The sequence below is a fragment of the Nyctereutes procyonoides genome, unplaced genomic scaffold (assembly GCF_905146905.1).
Source record: "Nyctereutes procyonoides isolate TBG_1078 unplaced genomic scaffold, NYPRO_anot_genome, whole genome shotgun sequence".
Classification (NCBI taxonomy): domain Eukaryota; kingdom Metazoa; phylum Chordata; class Mammalia; order Carnivora; family Canidae; genus Nyctereutes; species Nyctereutes procyonoides.
In genome coordinates, this window is record NW_026575040.1 from 1176529 (window position 1) to 1200325 (window position 23797).

The window sequence follows — 23797 nt, forward strand, 5'->3', positions numbered from 1 at the left end:
CCTAACTGTCTTCGTGCTTTGGTTTCTCGGTGCACAGCAAGCGACAGTGAATAGCCGGAAGCTGGCCGCAGAGGCGCTTCTGTGACACTGGGGAGGGGATGGGCGGTGCCCGGCCCCCAGCACCTGCCCGGCTGCCGTTGGGCTCCGGGCATCTGGGCTGCGACCAGCGGGTCTAGCTGCCCGTCTCCTCTCCCACGGTTAAAGGGGATTTAAAAAAAAAAAGGCTAGAAAAAGGATGAAGGGTGCGTGGAGCCAGGGGTGCGTCAGTCATTAGGGGGGTCTCAGCGAGGGCGGGTAACAGGCCATAGGATGGTTTTTGACGGCGGGCGCAGGCCGCGGGTCCCGCCACTGTGGGCTCCCGCCCTTTCCAGTCCTTTCCCTGCCTCCGCATCACTCACTGCAGCCCAGCCTGTGCAGTGGCCCGCTCCTGGCCACGCCTCCAGGTGGGTGTCCCTGCTTGCCACGTCCCCCGGGCACTGCTCCGGGTCGCCCAGGCGGGGTGTGTGCGGCTCAGAGGCCGAAGGGTGAGGCTCCTCCCAGGGCTCCGCTGGGTTAGTGCTTCCTGTCCTGGGCACCTGGTGCCCTCCGGTCCCCGTGCCGTCCCGTCCCCCGCCACCTTCCACGGCCCTTAACTTGGTCCCCAGGAGAGGCCTCAGCCACTTCCCGGTGCGGGTGGCGGCCGCCTGCTGGGCGCTGCAGAGAGTGGGCGACCCGAGGTAGAGGGTTCAGGTCCTGCCGCGCCCTCAGAACCTGGGCGGCCTCACGCCCTGCCCTCGGTTCCCCTCGCAGTGCGGTGCCCTCATGCCTCGGGTCACCCCAGTGCTGGGACCCCCGAGGGGCCCCGGCGAGCCCCAGGCCAGGCACGTCCCCAGACTTGGCAGCCAGTCGGCCCCGAGGAGCTGGGCCGAGGAGCAGGTCGTCCGTCGGCCGGGGCTCGGCCTCTGCCCCCACTTCCTTGATGAGGAGACCAGGCCCCCGGACAGGGACGGCTCGCTTGGGCCCTGGTCGCTGCGGTCTAGTCCCTGCGGCTGCCAGGAGCGATATGGGCAGGAAGAGGAAGTGGCGGTGGGTAGGGAGGCCAATCCCCGTCTGTGCTGCGGGGGCACGGTGGGGCTGCCCAGGAGGAAGCTGGGGGCGTCCCCGGGCAGGACTCCCCCCCCCCGCCCCCCGGGGCAGGAGAGCGCTGCCACCTGCCCAGAGCTTCCCTGCTGGGCTTCCGCGGGGAAGGGAGGCCCTGGAGGCCCGGCAGGGGGTGGGGTGGGGGTGGGGGGGTGGGGGGATGACAACACTGCAGCGTCCCCCCACCTGCCACCACCCGGGGGGACTGCTCGCTGCCACGGGGCCGCGGCTTGGCTGCTTCCACGCGGCTGCACAGCCACCAGGGCCCTGGTCCAGGGAAGAGCTCCTGTGACCCAGCCTGGCTCGGGCCTGGTCTCTGCGAATCCATGGCAACTGCACCGTAGCCCCAAATACAACGTTGACTTAAGCTGGAAAGAATCTGAGTGATCATTTTTAAAAGTCATCGTAAAAAAATTGTTTATTGATGCTTCAAAATGAAAATCGGAGCTGTCTGTCTCTCGAACGACTGACGGGGGTGCATGAGCCGGGGGACGGGGGGCCTGGGCTCGCGTCCCAGATGCTGGCCTTTACCCGGAGACCTTGAGTGCAGTCGCCTGGTACCATTGGGCCTTGTCTCGGTCCTTACCTGCCTGGGTGTGTGGCGTGTTCAGTGAGAGAACCGCTGCGTGGGGCGCCGGGGGCTCAGAGTGTCGGCCTCCAGCTCAGGTCACGATCCTGCGTCCTTGGATCCAGCCCCACATCGCTCCCCTCTGGGCGGGGACTTTGCTTCTCCTCCTGTCCCTGCCCCTCCTCCCAGTCATGCTCGCTGGCTCTTGTTCTCCCTCAAACAAATAGAATGGTAAAAAAGAAAAGAGGAGAAAAGGCCAGGGCGCCGCCGTGGAGCCCCCGGGGTGTGGCCGGAGACCCCGTAACCTCCCTGAGACCAAGGCTGCGGCGGGTTTCAGGCCAGGAGGCTGCGGGTGGAGGCAGAGGGAGGCCCCCCCCCGGGGGGAATGTCGGGGATGTGGGCCCAGGGGAGGCCTGCTGCAGGCGGTGGGTGCAGGCGGCAAGGCCAGGGTGGGCCCGCGGGGTGATGCGCGGCTAGCCTTGGCCGGGAACCCGCAGGGCCGCTTGGTCACTGAACCCAAGGGTGGATGGGTTCACTTCCTCCACCACGGCCTGGGCAGCCCTGCCGGGCTCTGGGCGATGAGTCAGGCCGGAGAGATGGGGAAGGGGTGGAGGAGGTGGGTGAGCTGGGGGGGCGCGGTCCGGGAGCACCCCGGGAGCAGGCACTTCCTCGGAACAGCCTGCTTGCTTGTGACCCTGGCTCACTTGGGCTGGGGCACCGGGGCCAGAGCTTGCCGTCGGGGTTCCTGCGCCGGCTGCGCCCCGGGCCCTGAGCTCTGGGCACCCTGCGGATGGCCCATGTAGGTGCGCTGCTGCCTGGCTTTCCGCTGCAGGGGGGAGCCTCAGGAAGGATGGGGCTACTGGGGGGCGGGCGCTGGGGGCCAGCGAGCTCGCGGCCGTCCTCTCCCCGAGGCTCTGGGGTCACTAAGGGCCTGGCCAGCCCTGTCCCTGTCCTGCCTCCGCCTGGATTTCCCGAGGCAGGTCCTTCCCCTCCCTGGGCCTCATGGCCTGGCCTGCGGCCTGAGGGGCCCGCACAGCACGCCTCCGTTGGGCGAGGCCGGGAGGCTGAGGCCCCAGGACCTTTCCATCCCCGCGGTCACGGCCTGCCAGGGGCTGGGGGGACAGCTGTGGTCTGCCGGCCGGTTCACAGGCAAGCGGCCACTCACGGGAGCCTGGCCCGACGCCGTCGGCTGTTGGCTCTAAGGTGGGCGAGACTGGCCTCCCCCGACTTAGGTGCCCACCGATTGAGATGGGGCCGTGATGCGGGTACTCGGGCAAGTGGGGACCCGTTGTCCAGCCTCCGAGGCTTCTGGGGACCCACAGGGGCGGGAAAGAAGACAGACCAGGTGCTGCATGTCGGGGGTTCCCTCAGGTCGCCATGGCCTGGCCCAGCGTCCGAGGGGCGGGGTGGGGGTCTGTCCTCCGGAACGGCTGGGGCCGAGCGGCGGGGAGCGCTGCCCCCAGCACCGCGTCCCACCACTGCTCCATCTCCCTCCCTGCCCGTCGGCTGCGTGTGCAGCTTGGCTCCGAGACCCACCCCCTAGGGCAGGGTTGTCCTCGGGGACCCTCTGTCCCCCGTGGTCCTCAGCCGTACCTCCTTCCCTGGCTCCCAGCGCCAGCAGCTCAGAATCGGCTCGATGGGTGAGGAAGGAGGGTCGGATTTGTCAGGAGCCCCAGGGCCGGCGGACCATCCTGCCAGGCTGCAGAGGGCGGTGGTGTCCAGGAGGGCTCTCCAAAATGCCCCTTTGGTCCCTGTCCTGCTAAAGGGCTGGGCCTGGGGTGCTAGGCAGGGGCCAGGCGTCCAGGTGCGCAGGTCACCGGGGCCCACCCACAGCTCCTGGCGCAGCGGCGGGCACACCGCTGTCCGCTGGTGCTGTTGCCGCGGAGGTCCCACGTATAGAGGCGGGGGGTGGGGGGTCTCGAGCCACACAGCCTGGGTGCGAGTGCGAGGCCGGGCTGCGTTGCCGTGGGCACACCTCCCACTCTGTGCCTCAGTTTGCTCACTTGGACGATGGAGATAAGAGGGTGATTGGGACTGTGAGCCCGTGAGCTCTGAGGCCCAGAGCCGGGTCCCACCTCCGAGCACCCTGAATGCACAACCCTCTCTGGGGCTTCTAAAGATACAAGGGGCCCCCACTGGTGTCCGCTTCCAAACTGGAACCAGGGAAGACACAGGAAGAGCTAGAGGGAGGTGCAGAAGGGGTGGGGATGCTCAAGGCCCACAGGTCTGCACCGGGAGAACTTCCCCAGACTGGGGGGGCCTCCTGGGGGCGGGGGGGCCGCGACCGGAGCTCACGTTGGGGCCGAGCTGCGTGGGGCTGTCACCACCCGGCCCTGGAGGTGGCCCTTCCACGGCCGTCTCATGTGGGAGCTGACGCGTCCTGGGCTGTGAGCTCCGAGGGCACACGCAGAGCTCACACGCGGCTTGGTCCCGGTGGGTCCTGCAGCCGAGGGCTCGTCCCTGCGGGGGGCACGGAGGCCCACGGAGGTCAGCCCCCCTCCCCGGAGGCCGCAGTGGGGGTTCCCTGTCCCCACCTGGCCTGCACGGCCAGCCGCGGCGCTCACGCGTCCCTCTGCCCCGGGTTCCAGTGCAGGGACTTCACGGCGCACACCGGCTACGAGGTGCTGCTGCAGAGGCTGCTGGACGGCAGGAAGATGTGCAAGGATGTGGAGGAGCTGCTGAGGCAGAGGTGGGCCAGGCTCGGGGCGGGGCGGGAAGGGAACGAGCTGTCCCCCCCCCCAGGTGGAAGTGCAAGCCCACCCCCAGCCACGCTGCTGTCAGGACCCCCCACCCCAGGCCTCTCCCAGGTTGACAGATAATCTGACCTCCCCTCAAATATGCAGGAATTTGCCCTCAAGGGGGAGGCTGAGTGCCCCCACCTGTGGGCTGGCAGAGCCTCACCTTGTTGTTGCAGGGCCCAAGCGGAGGAGCGGTATGGCAAGGAGCTGGTGCAGATCGCCCGGAAGGCAGGCGGCCAGACGGAGATCAAGTAAGAGGTCCCGCGCCCCGGGCTCGCTCCTCGCTGGCCAGGCATGCCCGGGCCTCGCAACGGGGTCTGGGCTGCCCGGCAAGGGTGCAGCGGGCCGAGTGCCCGGGCGACAGCTCTCTTAGGGACACTGTGCTGTGGGGTCAGGTCAGTTCCACGTGGGGAGACAATCCCGCTATGTGGGAGCCAGGAAGGCTGTGGGCGGGGGACAGAGGCCCTCTGTCCCGACCAGCAGCGCTGAGGCGGCCCCCGCCCAAGTCCCAGGAGGCCGAAAGCCAGGTGACCACCCTGCCCCGGGCGCCTGAGCCGCCGCAGCCTTGGCTTGGCCGGGCCTTCGTGGGGAGAGCCGTGGCCGGGCTCCGGGTCGGGCTGCTCTCCGACGTTGCCTCCAGTCCGAGCAGAACAGGAACACAAGCTTCTCGAAGGAGTAAGGGAGTCCGGGGGCTCCGCTCGGGCCTGGCTGGGGGAGGCGCCGTGCAGGGTGCTTGCTGCTATGAAGCAAGGCTCTTCTCCAGCCCCAAGGCTGGGTCCCTGTGTGTGGACGCGGGGGGCGGGGGGCAGGGAGGGAGAGCGTGGCAGCCGGAGGGCGGCTGGAGAACTTGCTAATGGTGGACTGTCCCCTGGGGAGGAGCCCCTGCCGGTGGAGCCTGCACCCCTGAGCCCTGCCCCTGCTGCCCCGGGGGCAAGCCCGTCCGGAGCTGGCTCCGCACAAGGAAAGTGGCCCCAAAGCCCGTGAGCTCTGAGGCCCGGAGCCGGGTCCCCCCTCCGAGCACCCTGAATGCACAACCCTCTCTGGGGCTTCTAAAGACACAAGGGGCCCCCACTGGTGTCCGCTTCCAAACTGGAACCAGGGAAGACACAGGAAGAGCTAGAGGGAGGTGCAGAAGGGGTGGGGATGCTCAAGGCCCACAGGTCTGCACCGGGAGAACTTCCCCAGACTGGGGGGGCCTCCTGGGGGCGGGGGGGCCGCAACTGGAGCTCAGGTTGGGGCCGAGCTGCGTGAGGCACAGTCACACTCAGAAGCGCGTGAGTCACTGGGGCCTAAATGGGGAAGGAGCAGCCCCTAAGCAGGAGAACAAAATGGAAGGGGAGCCGGGCGGATGGCGGGAAGGGGGGCGGGGATGGTGCCCGTCCCAGTGCAGGACCAGGAAGCGGCCAGGGCAGTGCTCCAGGTGGTCCCGGTCCAGGTGCGCAAGGCCCTGTGCGCCTGCAGGGTCTCACTGCCCGGAGTCCCTGCTGGGCTGCGGAAGGGGAGTTGCCCCCAGAGGTGCTCTGGGGTCCTGACATCAGGGAGCACGAGGCCGGGGTGCAGGTCCGTGAACAGGGGGTCCTGCGGTCTTACAGGCGCCACGGAAGTCGGAGGCCTTGCCCAGGCAGGCAGGGCGCGGGCGTGGGTATGGGGCGGGCATGGGCTGCGCACACCCGGCCCCGTGAGAACCGCCGTGGGGCTACTTGCTGGGATCACTGGGACAGGCCCCTTTGTTTACCTGTGGGCGAAGCCCCCATCACCCATTCGTCTGTTCAGTGAGCATTTATGGGGCACGTCCACGTGTGGTGCCTGAGGCTGAGTCTGGAGGATGCAAAAATTCAAAAATAACATGAAAAGAGGGGGAGCTGTAGGGACCCTCTCCCCAGGGCCTATGCATGCCCCATCCTCCTACAAGTCCTCCCAAACCCTTAGTCTCGTGCGACTGTTACTGCTTTAGATTCACCAGGTCCTGGGATCCCTGGGGGCTCAGGGACTGAGCGTCTGCCTTCAGCTCAGGGCGTCATCCCGGGGACCCGAGATCGAGTCCTGAGTTGGGCTCCCTGCATGGAGCCTGCTTCTCCCTCTGCCTGTGTCTCTGCCCCCCCCTCCGTGTGTGTCTCATGAATAAATAAATAGAATCTTAAAAATTTTTTTTAATTAAAAAAAAATAAATTGGTCCAGGTCGCCCTGTGCCAGCACAACCTGGAGGGCTCTCTGTGGGGGGAGTGAAGGGTGGCCCCGAGGACAGTCGCTTCCTCATTGTCTTGGAGACCTGGAGGTGTGTTCGGGGTTCGCACCGGGGATCGGCCTGGCTCCTCAGCCTGAGGCTGGCAGCCTGACCTTGGGGGAGCCCCGGCCTCCCGCGACCACCCCGTCCTAGGTGCGTGGGATACACCTCCCTAACTCCCTGGAGGGCGGGCTGAGGGCTGGGGGTGCGTGGGCTGGACAGGAGCAGACGGGAGCACAAATCCGGGGGTTAAGCGACCCCAGAAGAAGCCGGGTGACAGCAGAGGGCAGAGGGGCCCGGGGCCGCAGCGCCTCTCATGGTCCTCGGGCCCGGCCGCCCGGCCACCTGCACCCAGGGAGACGAGCCCCGTCGCCCCGGCTCCCCTCACAGTCACCCCTGTGCGCACTGACCGCTTGGTGCGGCCCTGGGGCACAGACAGGTGCCAGTCCCTGAACGAACTGAGCGCACAAGCCCTTCCTTCCTTCCTTTTTAAAAAAGATGTTATTTATTTATCCATGAGAGACCCAGAGAGAGGCAGAGACACAGGCAGAGGGAGAAGCAGGCTCGACACTGGGAGCCCGAGGCAGGACTCGATACCGGGACCCCAGGGTCACGCCCCGGGCCAACGCCCGGTGCCCAACCCTTCCCAGCCCCGCGGGAGGCGCCAGGCTGTCCCCTGGCCAGTCGTCCGTGTCCTGCTGGCCACGCGGTCCCAGGCGGGCTCTGGGGCGTCCCGCTCCGGAAGCTGCGCGGCCGGCAGGGCTGGAGGCGGCCTCCTGCCCCCTGGGCGCCCCCCGGACGCCCCCTCCGTGGGCTCGAGCCCCCGCCTCACCTGCTGCCCCAGCCTGAGATGCTTCCTGTCGGAAGATGCTGAGCCCAGAGGATGAGCCAGGCTGGCGGCAGGGGCAGAAGCCAGAGGAAGGTGGGCAGGAGGGCAGCAGGCTGCGGGGACGTGTCCACGCTCGCTCCCTACGCTGTGGAGTCCAGGGCAACGGCATGGGCGGCCCACGGGGGCGGAGGCCCGCACGACCCGGAGACCCGCAGAGGGGGCTTGAGCTGGCCCTGGGGCAGGGGGTGGGGATGGAGGGCTGGGCTGCCCGGAAGCCAGCAGCGGGGTACCTGGGGGCCCCATCAGGGTGGGACCAGGGCCCGATGTCCTGGGCAGTGCTGCGGGCTCAGGGGCTCCCCGCATCCAGCCGGGGGGTTGGGTGGGGAGCAGCACCCGCCGTCCCAGAGGCTGTGATTCCTCGCAGTCGCCTCGCCTGGGAGGGAGGGCCCGAGTCCACGGGCAAGAACAGAGCGTTGGGGGGTGGGATGCGGAAAGGCCCCGGTAGTTGCCAAGCTTTGGATTTGTCGCCCTGGACAACGAGCCTGGGGACAAGGGGGCAGGGAGGTGGGCACCGCCCCATTCAGCAGGTTCCCAACTTGGCCAGGGGCCACCTAGTGTGCCAGGCCAAGCTGGCAGGAGGAAGGGGCGCTCAGGGTGGAGGAGAGGAGGCGGCGCGGGCTCCGGGAGGGGGCTCACAGGTTCACCAGATGGTGGGGTGCGGCGGGGAGGGCCTGGGGGCGGATGTGGGGTCTGCGAGGTCGTGCGGGCGGCCAGGTGCAGGCTGAGGCCTTGCTGGCGGGGCGCCGGCCGGGAGGGGCTCGCGGGGAGAGGAGTCCAAGCTGGATACTCTGCATGTGAGGTGTTCGCAGGCTGTGGGGTCGAGTGGGGGGTGGGGGCAGCCTGACTCTGGGGCGGGATGTGGTCAGGAGGGCAGGTGGCAGGGGCGACCGCGGGCTGGGGTCACACTGCACCACGAGGGCAGGAGCCGTGGGTGTGCAGAGGCCGGGGTGCAGCCCCGCAGGGCATCCGTTGGCGCCGCCCTCCCAGGGCCGGGGCACCCTGGCCGCCACCCCTCCTCCCCGTCCTTGCCGGCTCACCTTCCCTCACCTCCGAGGCTGGTTTTCCTCCTCGGGGTGCTGGGGGCTCCCCGCAGAGCTGTGAGGACCCCGGCAGTTGGGCCGGCCCTTCTCCCAGCCGAGGGGAGCCGGGCGCCAGGCTGTTAGCTCAGGGCGCTTCCGGAGGACTGGGGTGGGCCCCGCAGGCTCCCTGCGGGTGCAGCGCCTGGTGCCCACGCCTCCTGGGTGCAGGGCGGCCTCTGCCCCTGCCCCACCCTCTGCCTTCTCCGCCGGGTCCCCGTGGGTCCCACCAGGCTGGCCCCAGGGTCCCCAAGGGTCCGGTGAGGAGATGGAGCCAGTGCCCCAGAGAGCCTGCCCTGCAAGGCTTGGGGGAGAAGCGGGCTGGAGGACAGGAGCCGGGTAGGGGACAGGGAGGGGGGAGGGGCAGGGAGAGGGGGAGGGGAGCTTCCAGGCCCTGCTGCGCCTGGGCTGCGATGGCCAGTCACCCTCCTCGCCCCACTGGGGCCGTGTCCACGACGCCCGCCACCCGGACCCACACGCCTCCCTCCCCACCGGGCCCAGGGAGATGCTGGTCCCTCGGGTTCCCCACGACCCAGCAGGGGACCCCACACCCTTCCCTCTTTGGGGCTCCTGGGGGCCGTCCCCGCAGTGGGGCCCAGGGAATCAAATCCCAGATGAAGAGCAGGAGCCTTTCACGTGTGAGTGTGTCCCACACACCGCGCGGCTCACACCTACGTCCAAAGCGTTCCGCGGTCATCGGGGCTGCGATGTAACGGCGCGTCCTTCCCTGCCGCCCGGCAGCCCGGTGCCCCAGCTTCCCTCCAGCGCCCTCCTCAGTGCCCCCAGTGCCCCCAGCGCCCGCCCAGCCCTTGGGAGCCGCACCCCCGTCACCCAGCGGCCCAGCCAGGGCGCCGTCGGGCCTGCACATCCCGGGCTCCCTGAGTACCCCCACTGCTCAGCCGCCTGCTGCCTCTTCTGCCGCCTCCCCCAGGCCGGCCGCCTGCCTGCCTGCACCCAGGTGGAGCAGCTGGATGCTGGGCTGGAGGTGGCTCAACGGGGGGGGGGGGGGCACTGGCCACGGCCCGGATGCAGTGGCCTCCTTTTTCCCAAAGAGATCTCAGCCTGGTTCTGAGCGGTCACTGTCTGGCCCGGCCGAGGGCCCTCGACTCGAGACCCATGCATGTGTGACCTCCAGCCCGCCCACCACGGGCGAGGTCCCCGGGCCCGGGCGTGGGGTGACTGTGACTCTGGCCCTGCCGACCCGACGCCAGCCTCTCTGCTTTCAGCTCCCTGCGGGCCTCCTTCGAGTGCCTGAAGCAGCGTAAGTCCTGCGTGTCCCCAACCCCAGGCTGCGGGGGGCCAGGACCTTCTGGGAACACCCCCGTCCCCACAGATGGAGGTAGAGGGGTGCCAGGCGGCTGGTGGGGGGTGGCTCCGGGCGGAGGCCCCACGCCACGTGCTTGCCCCCAGAAATGGAGAACGTGGGCAGCTCCCACATCCAGCTGGCCCTGGCCCTGCGTGAGGAGCTGCGGGGCCTCGAGGAGTTCCGCGAGAGACAGAAGGAGCAGAGGAAGAAGGTGAGGCCGGGCCACCCGGGGGCACGGCAGGGGGCACGGCGGGGGGCACGGTGGGGGACATGGCGGGGAGGGGCCCGAGGGCACGGGGGCTGGGCCTCCCCTGAGCGGCTCAGGCCGGAGGAAGGAGAGGAAGGAGAGCCATTGGCCTTTTTGATTATGCTGCACAGCAGGCCGGAGGGTCCCTGAAGTCTGGGGGGACCCAAAGGAGGCGTCCTGATTTGGAGTCACCAGAAACCGGTCCCGAGCCGCAAGAGTCAGGGCTGCTTGTCGGGAGAAGGGCAGGTGGTGGCAGCCGCTCTGCAGGCCGCCCGGGCGGAGGGGGCGCTGGGGGTGTCCGGCTTCCCCGACACCCACCGGTCCTTTCACCCTTGGGAAGGCCTGGCAAGGAAGTGAGGTCCCTGTCACGGGAGGTGTGCAAGCAGAGTCTGGGGCAGCAGGGGCGGGGTGCCCTTGGGGCCTCAGCTCCCTCCCAGGCTGAGGCTCTGGCCGCGCTAGTGGCAGCTGGGAAGGCGGCGGGGCCCCCTGCTCAGCCCGTCGCGGCTGTCGTGACGAAGGTGCAGGGCACACGCGGCACCTGTCGCCGGGGATGAAGGACCCTTGCGAACTGTCCGGAGGCCTGAAGACGGGGAAGTCCACCCAGCTGAGCCGTGAAGGGGAAGGGCCTGGGGGCTCCTGGGGGGCCTCGGTCCCCTGTCGCAGGCCAGCTGCTATGCCTGCCCCCCACGCTGTGGGACCGGGCTTTGGCCCCTCGGTCTCTGCGCTGGACCCTCTGTGCAGTGTGGCCGGGCCCTGTCCCCGGCTGCCAGTGGCGTTTGGGCTTGCATGCGGCCTGGGTCAGCGGCCTCCAGGGCCCTGAGGCGCCTCAGGGTCCGGGCAGCGGCACCCCCGACCGGGCCTGCCTGCAGCGGGCAGAGCCCCCACCAGCGCAGCCGGGCCCCCACCTGCCTCTTTGGGGTCTTCTTGTGGCCAGAGGGGCTGTGAGGGCTGCAGACGCCGTGGAGCCCAAGAGCACGCTGGAGCCCGGGGTCGGAGCCGCGAGGCCGCCCAGGGCACAGCAGGGCCCGCGTGGGCGCCGGGAGGGGCAGCCTGCGGCCCGACCCCAAGCAAGCAGCCTGGTCCTGCACCCCGCGGCCCAGTGTCTGAGGCTGAGGGTCCTTGTCTGCCCGAACGGAAGCCCCGAGGGGCAGTAGCCCGGGTGCCCATGGGGACAGGCGTCCGGGGACGCGAGCGCCCACCTGGGTGCACGGCCACGGCTGCGCGCAGGACACGGGCGGGCGCTTCGTGGGGCCCGAGGGCCCGCGAGTGAGCCCGGCGTGCTGGGCAGGGGGCCCGAGTCCCCACGGGGTCCACACCACAGCGGCCAGACGGCCACACCGCGCCCCGGGCCCTGGGCTTCCGTCCGGGGCAGGACCGTGGACGAGTGGGGCGGTGGGAGGGGGGGCAGGGGGCTGCTGGGCCTCCCCTGGGCCACCCCGGCTAGGGCCCCTGCTCAGAGCCTCGCGTCCCCTGCAGTACGAGGCCGTCATGGACCGGGTCCACAAGAGCAAGCTGTCCCTGTACAAGAAGGCCATGGATGTGAGTGTGAGGGGACTGGCCCCGAGGGAAGCCCTGGGGTCCACGGGGCCGGGGTGCAGACGCAGACGGGGCGCCGGGTCCCCAAGGGCTCCAGGGCGGGAGAGGCCTCCCTGCGCAGGGATGAGGATGCAGGCGCGGCCGGGGGTGCTGGGGCCTGATGCGAGGACGGGGCCGTGTCCCCAGGGGAAGGGCGAGCAATGCCCCCCCTGCTCCGCCCCGGGAGGAGGCCTGCACCCCACCCACGGGCCCGCCAGGGAGAAGGGAGCCTCAGTCTGGGCCCCCCTCGCCTCTCCTCGCCCCCAGTCCAAGAAGTCGTATGAGCAGAAGTGCCGGGACGCTGATGACGCGGAGCAGGTGTTCGAGCGCATTAGCACCAATGGGCCCCAGAAGCAGGTGGAGAAGGTGCGTGGGGCCGCTGAGGCCGAGCGCTGTCCCCGGGGCTGCAGCAGGGTGAGGACGGGAGGGAGGGGTGCCACGGACACCCCAGGAAGGTCAGCATCTGGGGCACCTGCTCAGCGCCCCTGAACCACCGTGTCCCTAGCTGTGAACCGGGTTTCCGAGAATCTGAGGCCTTGGGCGGACAGCCAGCTGGCCCCCACGTAGCCTTTGGAGAGGGGCTCAGTACACCCATGCCACAGAGGGGAAACTGAGGTCCGGACACGGTGAGTGACTGGCCGAGGTCTCGGAGCCAGGGGCCGTGAAGAGAGGACGTACACCAGCTCATCCGGAGCCCGGCACCCACTGCTTGGGCCTCTGGGTTGGGGGGGCGTCAGGGACACCGGGGCCCAAGGGCGGACGTGCCCAGTGCCCGGAAGGGAAAGCCCGGCCCAGAGGGCAGGGGGCTGGGGCTGAATTAGGGCAGCGGGTTGAGGGCCCAAGGGCAGCGCCAGGCCACCCTCCCCCAGCTCCTCGCATCCGCCTTCACACACATGGGCTACGCGCTTCTGTGTTTAGTTTCTTTATTGGACCCTCTCTGGTTGTGGTCGCTGGTGGGCAAGGCTGGAGTGAGCGGCGGGACCTGCCCATGGCCGGCTCCCGGTGTCCTCCCGGGGGCCCAGGAGAGTGGGACAGCAGACCTCAGAACCCCCGGGGGCGGGGACCCCATAGGGTGCCCAGCTCAGCCCTGCTCCCCTGTGTCTCCCCAGAGCCAGAACAAGGCCAAGCAGTGCAAGGACTCAGCCCTGGAGGCAGGTACGCGGCCCTGCCCTTCCCCCGACCCGGGACAGTGGCCCGTCCCCCCCGCCCCCCCCAATCCTCACCCTGGGGACACACACAGGCACACGACTACCTGGAGGTATGCGCCCGCCACTCTCCTGTGATCCTGCCAGTAAAACCCAAGCTCACGTCCTCCCGTTTGTCAGGACTGCTCTTGGTGCCCGGCGTGTTTCGGCCACTCCCCCTAACAACCCTGAGTTTTTATTTTTTATTTATTTATTTTTTCAACCCTGAGTTTTTAATTGGAGTGTAGTTGTCATATGATGTTGTGCTCATTTTGGGTGTGCGACCTAGTGACTAGACTGTCATAAGTGTCACGAGACGCTCCCCTCCATATCCGCGGTTTCCATCACCGTCACCGAGCAGCGTCGTTCCGAGATCGCTGGCCATTCCCCAGGCAGCCCCTCCTGGATCCTACACACGGGAGCTGCGCCTCGGGATCCCCTTCGCCCACCGGGCACATCTTCCCCCGCCCTCGCCCCCAGGAAACCACCAGTTTGTTCTCTATTTTTATGGCTCTGCTTCTGTTTTTTTTGTTGTTGTTGTTGTTGTTTATTTTTTTAGATTTCACACACATCGTGGAACCATACAGCATTTCTCTTTCTCTGACTTATTTCACTTGACATCACACCCTCTAGGCCCATCCATGTTGTCGTAAATGACAAGATTCCATTCTCCTCTATGGCTGAGTAATATTCCATCCCACTTCTTCACCGCTCGTCAGCCAGTGGACATTCGGGCTGCCCCCACATCTTGGCTGTTGTATAGATAGTGCTGCAGGGAACATAGGGGTGTGTGGATCTTTTCCAACTAGTGGTTTCATTTTCTTCAGGTAAATACCCGAATGTGGAATTACTGGATTGCACGGTATTTCTGCTCCTAATGTTTTGAGGAAGCTCCATACCATGTTCCACAGTGGCTGTGCCACTTTGCATTCTCACCGAGAGTGCAGGAGGGTGTCCCTCCCTTCACATCCTCACCAGCACTTGTTTCTTGTCTTTTTGATACTTACCATTTTGCCATTTTGACTGGTATAGAGCGATAGCTCACTGGTTTTGACTTGCATTTCTCTGATGATGAGTGACGTTGTGCATCTCTTCACGTGTCTGTTGGCCATCTGGGTGTCATTTTTGGAAAAATGCCTGTTCAGGTCTTCTTATTCTTTAATCAGATTGGTTCTTCTTCTTCTTCTTCTTCTTCTTCTTCTTCTTCTTCTTCTTCTTCTTCTTCTTCTTCTTCTTTTTAAGCTTTAGTTATTTATTTGAGAGAGAGAGCCAGAGGGAGGGAGAACGTGTGGTGGGAGGTGGACAGAGAGGCCAAGCAGACCCCCTGCTGAGTGCAGGGCCCAGCTTGGGGCTTGATCCCATAACCCTGAGATCATGACCTGAGCTGAAACCAAGAGTCAGATGCTTAACTGACTGTGCCACTGAGGTGCCCCCAGATTGTTTCTTTTTTTTTTTAATGTTGAGTTATATGAGTTCTCTATATATTTTGAATATTTTTTAAAGATTTATTTATTTATTTATTTATTTATTTATTTATTTATTTATTTATTTATGATAGACATAATGAGAGGCAGGGGGCAGAGGCACAGGCAGAGGGAGAAGCAGGCCCCATGCAGGGAGCCCAACGTGGGACTTGATCCCGGGTCTCCAGGATCGTGCCCTGGGCCAACGGCAGCCACTAAATCGCTGAGCCACCCAGGGATCCCCTATATTTTGAATATTACCCCCTTATCTTCTCCCATTCAGTTGGTCGTCTTTTTCATTTTGTTGATGGTTTTCTTTGCTTTGGAAAAGCTTTTTGGTTTGATGTAGTTCCAATTGTTTATTTTTGCTTTTGTTTCCTTCCTTTGACTGAAGGAACAGATCCAGAAAATATCGCTAAGGTGACATCCAAGGATTTACTGCCTACGTTTTCTTTTAGGACTTTATGGTTTCAGATCTCAAAATTAGGTCTTTAATCCATTTTGGGTTTGTTTTTGTGTATGGTATAAGGAAGTGGTCTGGTTTCATTATTTTGGATGTAGTTCTCAGTTTTTCCAATGTCATTTATTGAAGAGACTGTCTTTTCCCCCATTGTATAGTCTTGCCTCCTTTGTCATATATTAATTGACCATAGAAGCATGGGTTTGTCTCTGGGCTTTCTATTCTGTTCCATTGCCCAAAGGATCTGTTTCTGTGCCAGTACGTGTTTTGATTACTACAGCTTTGTTTTTTTATTTATTTATAATTTTTTAAAAGATTTTATTAATTTATTCATGAGAGAGAGAGAGAGAGAGAGAGAGAGAGAGGCAGAGACACAGGCAGAGGGAGAAGCAGGCTCCATGCAGGGAGCCCGACGTGGGACTCGATCCCGGGTCTCCAGGATCACACCTGGGGTTGAAGGCGGTGCTAAACCGCTGAGCCACCTGGGCTGCCTGATTACTACAGCTTTGTAATAAAGTTTGAAACTTGGAATTGTAATACCTCCAGCTTTGTTCTTCCTTCTCAAGATTGCTTTGCCTGTTCAAGGTCTTTCATGGTTCCATACAAATTTTAGGATTTGTTCTAGTTCTGTGAAAAAGTATTGTTGGTGTTTTGATAGGAATTGTATTGAATCTGTAAATTTCTTAGGGTAGTGTGGGCCTTGTAACAATATTTTTTTTTTAATTTTTTTTTAATTTTTATTTATTTATGATAATCACAGAGAGAGAGAGAGAGGCAGAGACACAGGCAGAGGGAGAAGCAGGCTCCATGCACCGGGAGCCCGATGTGGGATTCGATCCAGGGTCTCCAGGATCGCGCCCTGGGCCAAAGGCAGGCGCCAAACCACTGCGCCACCCAGGGATCCCCGCCTTGTAACAATATTAATTATTCCAATCCATGAGCATGGTATACCTTTCCATTTATTTGTGTCGTCTTCAATTTCTTTCATCAAGGCCCACAGAGTATAGGTCTTTCATTTCCTTAATTTATTCCTAGGTATTTTATTCTTTTTGGTGCAATTATAAATGGGATTGTTTCCTTTTATTTTAAGATTTTATTTATGTATTTATTCATGAGAGACACAAAGAGAGAGGCAGAGACACAGGCAGAGGGAGAAGCAGGCTCCACTCAGGGAGCCCCACGTGGGACTCAATCCCGGGACCCCAGGGTCATGCCCTGGGCTGAACGCAGTGCTAAACTGCTGAGCCACCTGGGCTGCCCATGGGATTGTTTCTTTCTTTCTTTTTTTTTTTTTTCCCATGGGATTGTTTCTTAATTTCTCTTTTCACTAGTTCATTATTGGTGTTTTGTATACTGCAACTTTACTGAGTTCACTTATTAGTTTTCATAGTTTTTTGGTGGAAGCTTTAGGGTTTTATTTTTTTTTAATTTATTTATGATAGAGAGAGAGAGAGAGAGAGAGAGAGAGAGAGAGAGAGGTAGAGACATAGGCAGAGGGAGAAGCAGGCTCCATGCCAGGAGCCCGACGCAGGACTCGATCCTGGGACTCCAGGATCACGCCCTGGGCCAAAGGCAGGCGTCAAACCACTGAGCCACCCAGGGATCCCCGCTTTAGAGTTTTCTATATATAGTGTCATGTCATCCACAAATAGTGAGTTTTACTTCTTCCTTACTAATTTGGATATGTCTTTTTCTTTGCTGATTGCTGAGTAAAAATGGTAAGAATGGACATCCTTGTTTCGTTCCTGATCTTAACAGGCAAAGCTTTCACCTTTTCACTACTGAATATGGTGTTAGCTATGATTTGTCATTGATGGCCTTTATTATGTTTAAGTATGTTCCCTCTAAACTCACTTATTGAGAGTTTTTGTCATGAATGAATGTTGAGTGTTGTCAAATAGCTTTTCTGCATCCATTATTTCAGTAGTCTCTTACAATCCTTTGTATTTTTTTGGTGTCAGTTGCAACTTCTCCTCTTTCATTTCTGATTTTATCTGAATCCTCTTTCTTTTGGTCCTGATGAGTCTGGCTGAAGGTTTATCAATTTTGTGTATCTTTTCAAAGAATTAGCTCTTAGTTTTATTGATCCTTTTTGGGTTGTTGTTGTTTCTGGTCTCTATTTCATTTATTTCCACTCTAATCTTTATTATTTCCTTCCTTCTACCAACCTTGGGGTTTGTTGTTTTTCTAGTTCCTTTAGATGTAAGATCAGATTGTTCATTTGGGGGTTTTCCTGTTTCTTGAGGCAGGCCTGTATTGGTATAAACCTCCCTCTTAGAATTGCTTTTGCCACCTCTCAGAGATTCTGAAATGTTAAGTTTCCATTTTCGTTCATCTGCAGGTATTCTTTGGTTTCCTTTTTGAATTCCTCATTGACTCATTGGTTGTTTAGTAGCATGTTGTTCAGTCTCCGTGTATTTTTTCTTTTTTTTTTTCAGTTTTTTTTTTTCCGTGTAACTGATTTCTAGTTTCATGCTGTTGTGATCAGAAAGGACGTTTGATAGTATCTCAATATTCTTAAATTTACTGAGACTTGTTTTGTGGATCTAACATGTGATCTATTCTGGAGAATGTTCCATGTGCACTTGAAAAGAATTTGTATCCTGATGTTTTGAGGTGGGATCTTCTCTACATATCTAAGTTCATGCAGTCTAAGGTGTCAAAGACATTGTTTCCTGATTTTCTGCCTAGATGATCTATGCATTGATGTCAGTGGAGCGTTAGTCTCCTAATATGGTATTACTGTCGATCTCTCCCTTTGTGTTTGTTATTATTTGCTTTATATATTAAGTTACCCTACATTGGGTGCATGGATATTTACAACTGTTATCTCCTTTTACTGGACTGATCCCTTTATCATTGTGTAATGCCCATCTTTGTCTCTTATTACAGTCTTTTAAAAAAGTCCATTTTGCTTGATAGCTGTAGTTTGACCCCAGCTTTGTTGCTGTTGCTTCCATTTGCATGGAATATCTTTTTCCATCCCTTCACTTTCGACCCGTATATGTCTTTAGGTCTGAGGTGAGTCTCTTGCAGGCAGCATATAGATGGGCCTTACTTTTTTAAAAAAAGATTTTATTTATTAGAGTAAGTGAGAGTGGGGTGGTGGGGGCAGTGGTGGAGCAGAGGGTGAGGGACAAGCAGACTCTGAGGAGTGCAGCTCCCGGTGCTGGGCTTGCTCCCACGAGCCTGAGATCAGGACCTGAGCCGAAATCAAGAATCAGATGCTCAACTGACTGAGCCCCTGGATGGGTCTTATTTTTTATCCATTCAGTCACCCTATGTCTTTTTTCATTTATTTATTTATTTATTTACCCTATGTCTTTTGATTGGAGCATTTAGTCCATTTTATTATTTATTTATTTATTTATTTATTTATTTATTTATTCATTCATTTATTTATTTATTTATTTATTTATTTATTTATGATTTTATTTATTTATTCATGAGAGACACAGAGAGGGAGGCAGAGACACAGGCAGAGGGAGAAGCAGAATCCACGCAGGGAGCCCGACGTGGGACTCGATCCTGGGTCTCCAGGATCAGGCCCTGGGCTGAAGGAGTGCTAAACCACTGAGCCACCTGGGCTGCCCAGTCCATTTCTATTTAAAGTTATTATTGATAGGCATGTGTTTATTGACATCTTGCTGTTTTCTGGTTGTTTTTGTAGTTCTCTTGCTCTTTTCCTTTGTGATTTGATAACTTTCTTTAATGTTATACCTGGATTTTTATTTTTTTGTGTATCTATTATCAGGTTTTCGGTTTGTGGTTGTTATGAGGTTCATATATGATACTCTGTGTATACAGCAGTTTATTTTTTGTTGATGGTCGCTTAAGTTCCAACACATTCTAAAAGCTCTATATTTTTATTCCTTCCCTACTTTTTATGCATATGATGTCATATTTTACATCTTTTTATTTTGCATATTCCTTAATTTTTATACCTATAATTGGTTTTACTACTTCTGTCTTTAAACTTTCATACTAGATTGATAAGTGACTGACCTATTATTTTTACAATATGTCTGCTTTTACTGGTGACATTTCTTCCCTTTCATAATTTTACATCTAGTTTGGCCTTTTCTTTTCCATTTAAAGAAGTCCATTTAACATTTCTTGTAAGGTCAGTTTTGTGATGATGAACTACTTTAACTTTACTTTGAGAAATTCTTTATCTCAATTGTGAATGATACTCATGCTAAGTAGAGTATTCTTGGTTTTAGGGTTGTTTATTGTTGTTGTTTTTTAAATCTCTACACCCAACGTGGGGCTCAAACTCACAACCCTGAGATCAAGAGTTGCCTGCTTCTAACTGAGCCAGCCAGGCACCCTTTAGGTTTTTGTCTTTTATTTTTCCTAGTTATATTTTTCAGCTCTGCTTGTTTTGTTTTTAATATTTTCTATCTCTTTATTGAGGTTCTGAATTCATCCACTCTCAAGTCTGATGAGCATTTTTATGACTATTACTTTTTTATTTTATTTTAATTTAATTTAATTTTATTATTTTATTATTTTATTTTTTTTGACTATTACTTTTAACTCTTTATCAGGTAGATTGTTTATCTTTGTTTTGTTCTTTTCTGGGGTTTTTGTCTTGTTCTTTCATTTGGAACACATTCCTTTTCTCCCCATTTTGTGTGTTTGTTTATATGTGTTTGGTAGGCGACAGCAGAGGTCTTATGTAGGTGGGAGCCTGGGGGGCCCAGTAGCACAATCCTTCCTGTTCACTAGAATCAAGGCTCTAGAGGTGTCACCTGCGTGGGGCCCTCTGCCGCCTTCCTGTCGTGATCTGGCCGTGACAGCGGCAGGCTTGCTGGTGGGCAGGGCTGGCCACTAAGTGGCTAGTGGAGAGGGTTGGCTGCAGCTGCTCCAGGTGTGCTGGTGTGGGAGGTTGGCCCCCAGCAGCTTGGCTGCACTGTTGCGTCCCCCTTTGTGACAAATGAGGAAACTGAGACACGGAGAGCTTAAGTTACTACCGCAGGTCACACAGCCAAGCGGTGGTCTGCGTGTGAACCCAGGCTGTCTGGCTCCGGAGCCCGGAACCTACAGCAGCCGTCATGGGAGACAGACCCACTCCCCCCCCAAGCACACGGAGGCTTCTCTGGGCCCCCGTCTCTTCCATTCTTCCATCCTTCACCTGACGCCAGAAGCCCCCAGCCCCAGCATCCTTTGTGTCTGTTGGCACACCTCCTAGGACAGAGAGCTCACTCCCTGCCCCCCGCGGAAATGCGCTCCCTCCTGCTCCGCCTCTCCCGGGACCCAGCTGCTCCTTTGGCTGGCAGACAGATGCCCCCCAGGTTTCTAGGACTGGAGGTTCCACTCAGCAGCTCGCATCCCCCCTCAGTACCGCCCTCTCCCAGCCTGTCTCCCGTCCAGCAGGTGTGAGAGGGTGGGACCCAGGGGTGCCAAGAGGCCTGGCCTCGCACCCTGAGGCCTGGGGTGTACAGCTGCCCTGGGCCACCCAGAGTGCAGCGGGGGAGCTGGTCCCCCCCAAGGTGCCGGACGGGCGTCCAGGGGAAGAACCGGGCCAGGGAGGAAGGGGCTCCGCAGGGCCCCGGGGGCTGGGGCGCCGGCCCGCCTCCCTGAGGACCCCTGTGCCTCCAGAGCGGGTCTACCGGCAGAACGTGGAGCAGCTGGAGAAGGTGCGGGGCGAGTGGGAGCAGGAGCACCGGACAGCGTGTGAGGTGAGGCCCCGCCGCGTCCCTGCCTCCCGCGTGTCCGCGGCCCCGTGCACCCCCTGTGTGCCCCGTCGCGGCCGAGCCCGCAGCCACGCGCCCTGCACCCCTTGCCGCTGACCCACACGCAGACGGGGCCCCTAGCCCGGGTGCTGCGGGGGGACCGGACCGGGCTGGGGACCGGGTTCGGGGCTCGGGCCGCAGCCTCGCGTCTCCCGGCCTCCCCGCCCGCCCCCAGGCCTTCCAGCTGCAGGAGTTCGACCGACTGACCATCCTCCGCAACGCCCTGTGGGTGCACTGCAACCAGCTGTCCCTGCAGTGCGTCAAGGACGACGAGGTGCGGCTGGGCGCGGGCGGGGGGGGGGGGGCGCGTGGGGCCGCGGTGGCCTCGGCCTCAGGGTCCTGGTCCCCACCCTGCTCACGGGGCCACCAGTCCCGCTGTGCACACGCTTGGGCTTGGCCTGGCCCCCGCCCTGGCCTCCCGGCGGTGCTCGGAGGAGCCTGGGCCTCGGGGCCTCTCACAGGGACCCCAAAGTCTGGCTGCATGGTCCCCACTCACCCCCGGGGCCAAGTCCCTGTCCCTCTGGCGCTTCCTTGTCTTTTGGAGGACAGAGGCACATCCCGGGGACCCTGGGCCGAGCAGGTGCTCGGGAGCCCAGAGAGGTGGCCGGGCCCCAGGGCGCCCCGCAGGGAGGAGGCTGGGGGTGGGGGGGGCTGAGGCCCCCTGAGCAGCACCTGGAGCGCGGCCCCCTCAGCCCCCCTCGGCCCCCCTTGCCCCCAGCTCTACGAGGAGGTGCGGCTGACGCTCGAAGGCTGCAGCGTGGAAGCCGACATCGACAGCTTCATCCAGGCCAGAAGCACAGGCGCCGAGCCCCCAGGTGAGCCCGGCCCGGGCCGCAGAGTTGCGGGGCCCCGGTGTCCCCAGGAGGCCCGGCCCCAGCCCTGAAGCTCCTCTCTGGACAAGGCGGGCAGCTCCGTGGGGACAGAGCAATTCCCCGCCGGGTACAGCAGCGAGGAGAGCTGGAAGGGGGGCGGGGGGGCGCCCCGGGGCCTGCTGGGCTCCCCTGGGGCCGGAGCCCGGGACGCCTGCTCTCCGTGGGGCCCACAGCGGGCGCCTGAGCTGCGAGCGGCCTCTCCCTCAGCTCCGAGGCAGCCTAGGGCCAGACGGCAGCTGGGGTCCCCGTCGGGGTCTGTGCATGGGGACAAGTTGGGGTAGCAGGTGGCAGAGGTCCTGCCTGCCGGGGCCACCCAGCCTCACAGCCTGCTGCCCGCAGCTCCGGTGTCCTTCCAGAACTACTACGACCGAGAGGTCACCCCGGCAGCCGGGAGCCCCAGCACGCAGCCATCCTGCGGCATGATCAAGAGGTGAGGTGACCGCTGGGCCTGGGCCCGGCCCCTCCACCTGCGGGCGGCCCTTCCTCACCTGCTTGCTGAGCACCCACTGCGGGGCTGCTGTTAGGTGTCAGGCACTCTGGGGAGAAGCCGACTCAATCGAGCCTCATGACACCCACAGCCCCAGGGGTCCCAGGCATTAAGCAAATCATCACACCCGTTGACTAGGCATGACTGTGCTCAGAGCTACCGAGACCCCAGGCTGGCCCCCTCGTCCCTGGGCCCCGCTGCTCCCCCTCGTCCCTGGGCCCCGCTGCTGGCCTGCGTCGGTGGCAGGGCTGTCGTGCTGCAACGGGGACACTGCGGCTGGTGCGGATCCGGGCACAGGGCTGGCCCCGCACAGCGACTCTCCCGGCCCCTCCTCGGCCCGGCTGCAGGACCCAGGGGCCTTGTGTCACCGTGTCGCTGCACCGGTCACTCGCCTTCCTTGGGCCCAGGGACTTGGGACTGGTTCCCAGGAACCAAGGACTTGGTTCGGGCCTGGGGTGACCAGGGCGAAGGCCCACTAGGAGCAGCACCACCTGCCCGGGGAGCCCTCGGCAGCCGGCTCCTGAGGGGCCCTTGGGCCCTGCCGGCGGGCGTCTGAGCATCCGCGGTCTCGCGTGGTGCCCGTGCCCCCACCCCAGGGCCCTGCGACGCCCTCTCCCCATCCAAGCTCATGCAGAGAAGGCCCTGCCTGTGGGTGGTCGGCAGGATGGGGACGGGTTACGGGCCTCCCAGGCCTCTGAGCCCCCGGAGCGCCCCCTGCAGGCCGCCCCGGAGGCAGGGAGCACAGCGTGTCCGTCCAGGAGCCGGGAGAGAGCAGTGACCCCAGGGGGGCAGTCACAGCCTCACAGCTGCACCAAGTGTGACCCTGGGGCACGCAGGCCGCCCTGCAGCCCTGGGGGGACCCGGACCTCAACAGGGGGCTGTGCAGACGACAGGATGGGAGAGCTCCCGGGCGTAGTGTCGAGGAAGGACAGACGGCCGAGACAGAAGTCCCACTGGGTGGAGGCGGCCTGGCTCCTGGGGTGGGCGGGGGTCACCATGGGGGGGCAGCACGGGGAAGGGGCCAGCGGCCGGCACAGGGGGCCAGCAGGGACTCGGGAACCGCTGTCCCGGTACAGCCAACTGTGGAGCCGGGCAGCGGGGCCTGCGGCAGCCCCACCCCACCAAGCTCGTTCCTCCGGCCGTGGCCCCGCTGCCTGCCCCCTGCCTGTCCCCCTGCCCGGGCTCCCGGAGGGGCAGGGCCGTCCCATTAGTGTGGGGCCTGCTGGGCCTGTGCCCCCCGAGGCCAGGCTCACACACACACGTCCGAGTTCCCATCCCGCCGTGTCCCCCCAAGAGGGTCCGACCCCTCCTGGCTCCCGTGCGCCCAGGGGGCCCCTCCATCCCGCACACGCTCCACCGGAGCGGAGCCCCCGTGACCCGCAGCCTCGCAGGGCTTGGCTCCACCCCATGACGCCTGCGCCTGCCTGGCCCTCAGCGCTGCCCGCTTCGTGGGGTCCCCCCGTTTTACTTCATGAGCCTCCGTGACTCCCGCCTGCCGGGCTCGGAGCCCCCACCTGCGGGGTCAGGGCCGGCTGGGCCGGGTCGCCGTGGGGTGCAGGCCCCGGGCCATGAGTGGGCTCCCTCGCCAGGCGGATGGAGGATGGAGCGGCGGTGGGGGGTGCGGGGCCCCAGGAGCGGGGAGGGGGGGGCCACTTGGGGAAGGCCACCTGCCCCCCCCCCCCCCCCCCCCGGGCCGACCTGCCTTCCCGTCCGCAGGTTCTCCGGGCTGCTGCACGGAAGTCCCAAGGCCTCGGCGGTGGCAGCTTCCGCAGGTGACTGCGGGGGACGGGCCAGCGCTACCCTGGGGGGAAGGGAGGCCCCGCAGGGCACAGGGGGCCCAGCCCAGGGTCG

The 23797-nt window shown here is 61.7% G+C and overlaps 1 protein-coding gene across 1 annotated transcript in view; it reads left to right on the plus strand.

Moving 5' to 3' along the window:
* PSTPIP1 (proline-serine-threonine phosphatase interacting protein 1) overlaps positions 1–23797 on the plus strand; it is a 39075-nt gene that overhangs the window by 14333 nt on the left and 945 nt on the right. The window contains exons 2-13 of the mRNA XM_055319954.1: positions 4276–4376; positions 4602–4676; positions 9841–9875; positions 10025–10131; positions 11644–11706; positions 12010–12108; positions 12852–12897; positions 20454–20533; positions 20763–20861; positions 21306–21402; positions 21799–21889; positions 23663–23718. Of these exons, the coding sequence (XP_055175929.1) occupies positions 4276–4376; positions 4602–4676; positions 9841–9875; positions 10025–10131; positions 11644–11706; positions 12010–12108; positions 12852–12897; positions 20454–20533; positions 20763–20861; positions 21306–21402; positions 21799–21889; positions 23663–23718 (949 nt within the window). The remainder of the gene's footprint in view (positions 1–4275; positions 4377–4601; positions 4677–9840; positions 9876–10024; positions 10132–11643; positions 11707–12009; positions 12109–12851; positions 12898–20453; positions 20534–20762; positions 20862–21305; positions 21403–21798; positions 21890–23662; positions 23719–23797) is intronic.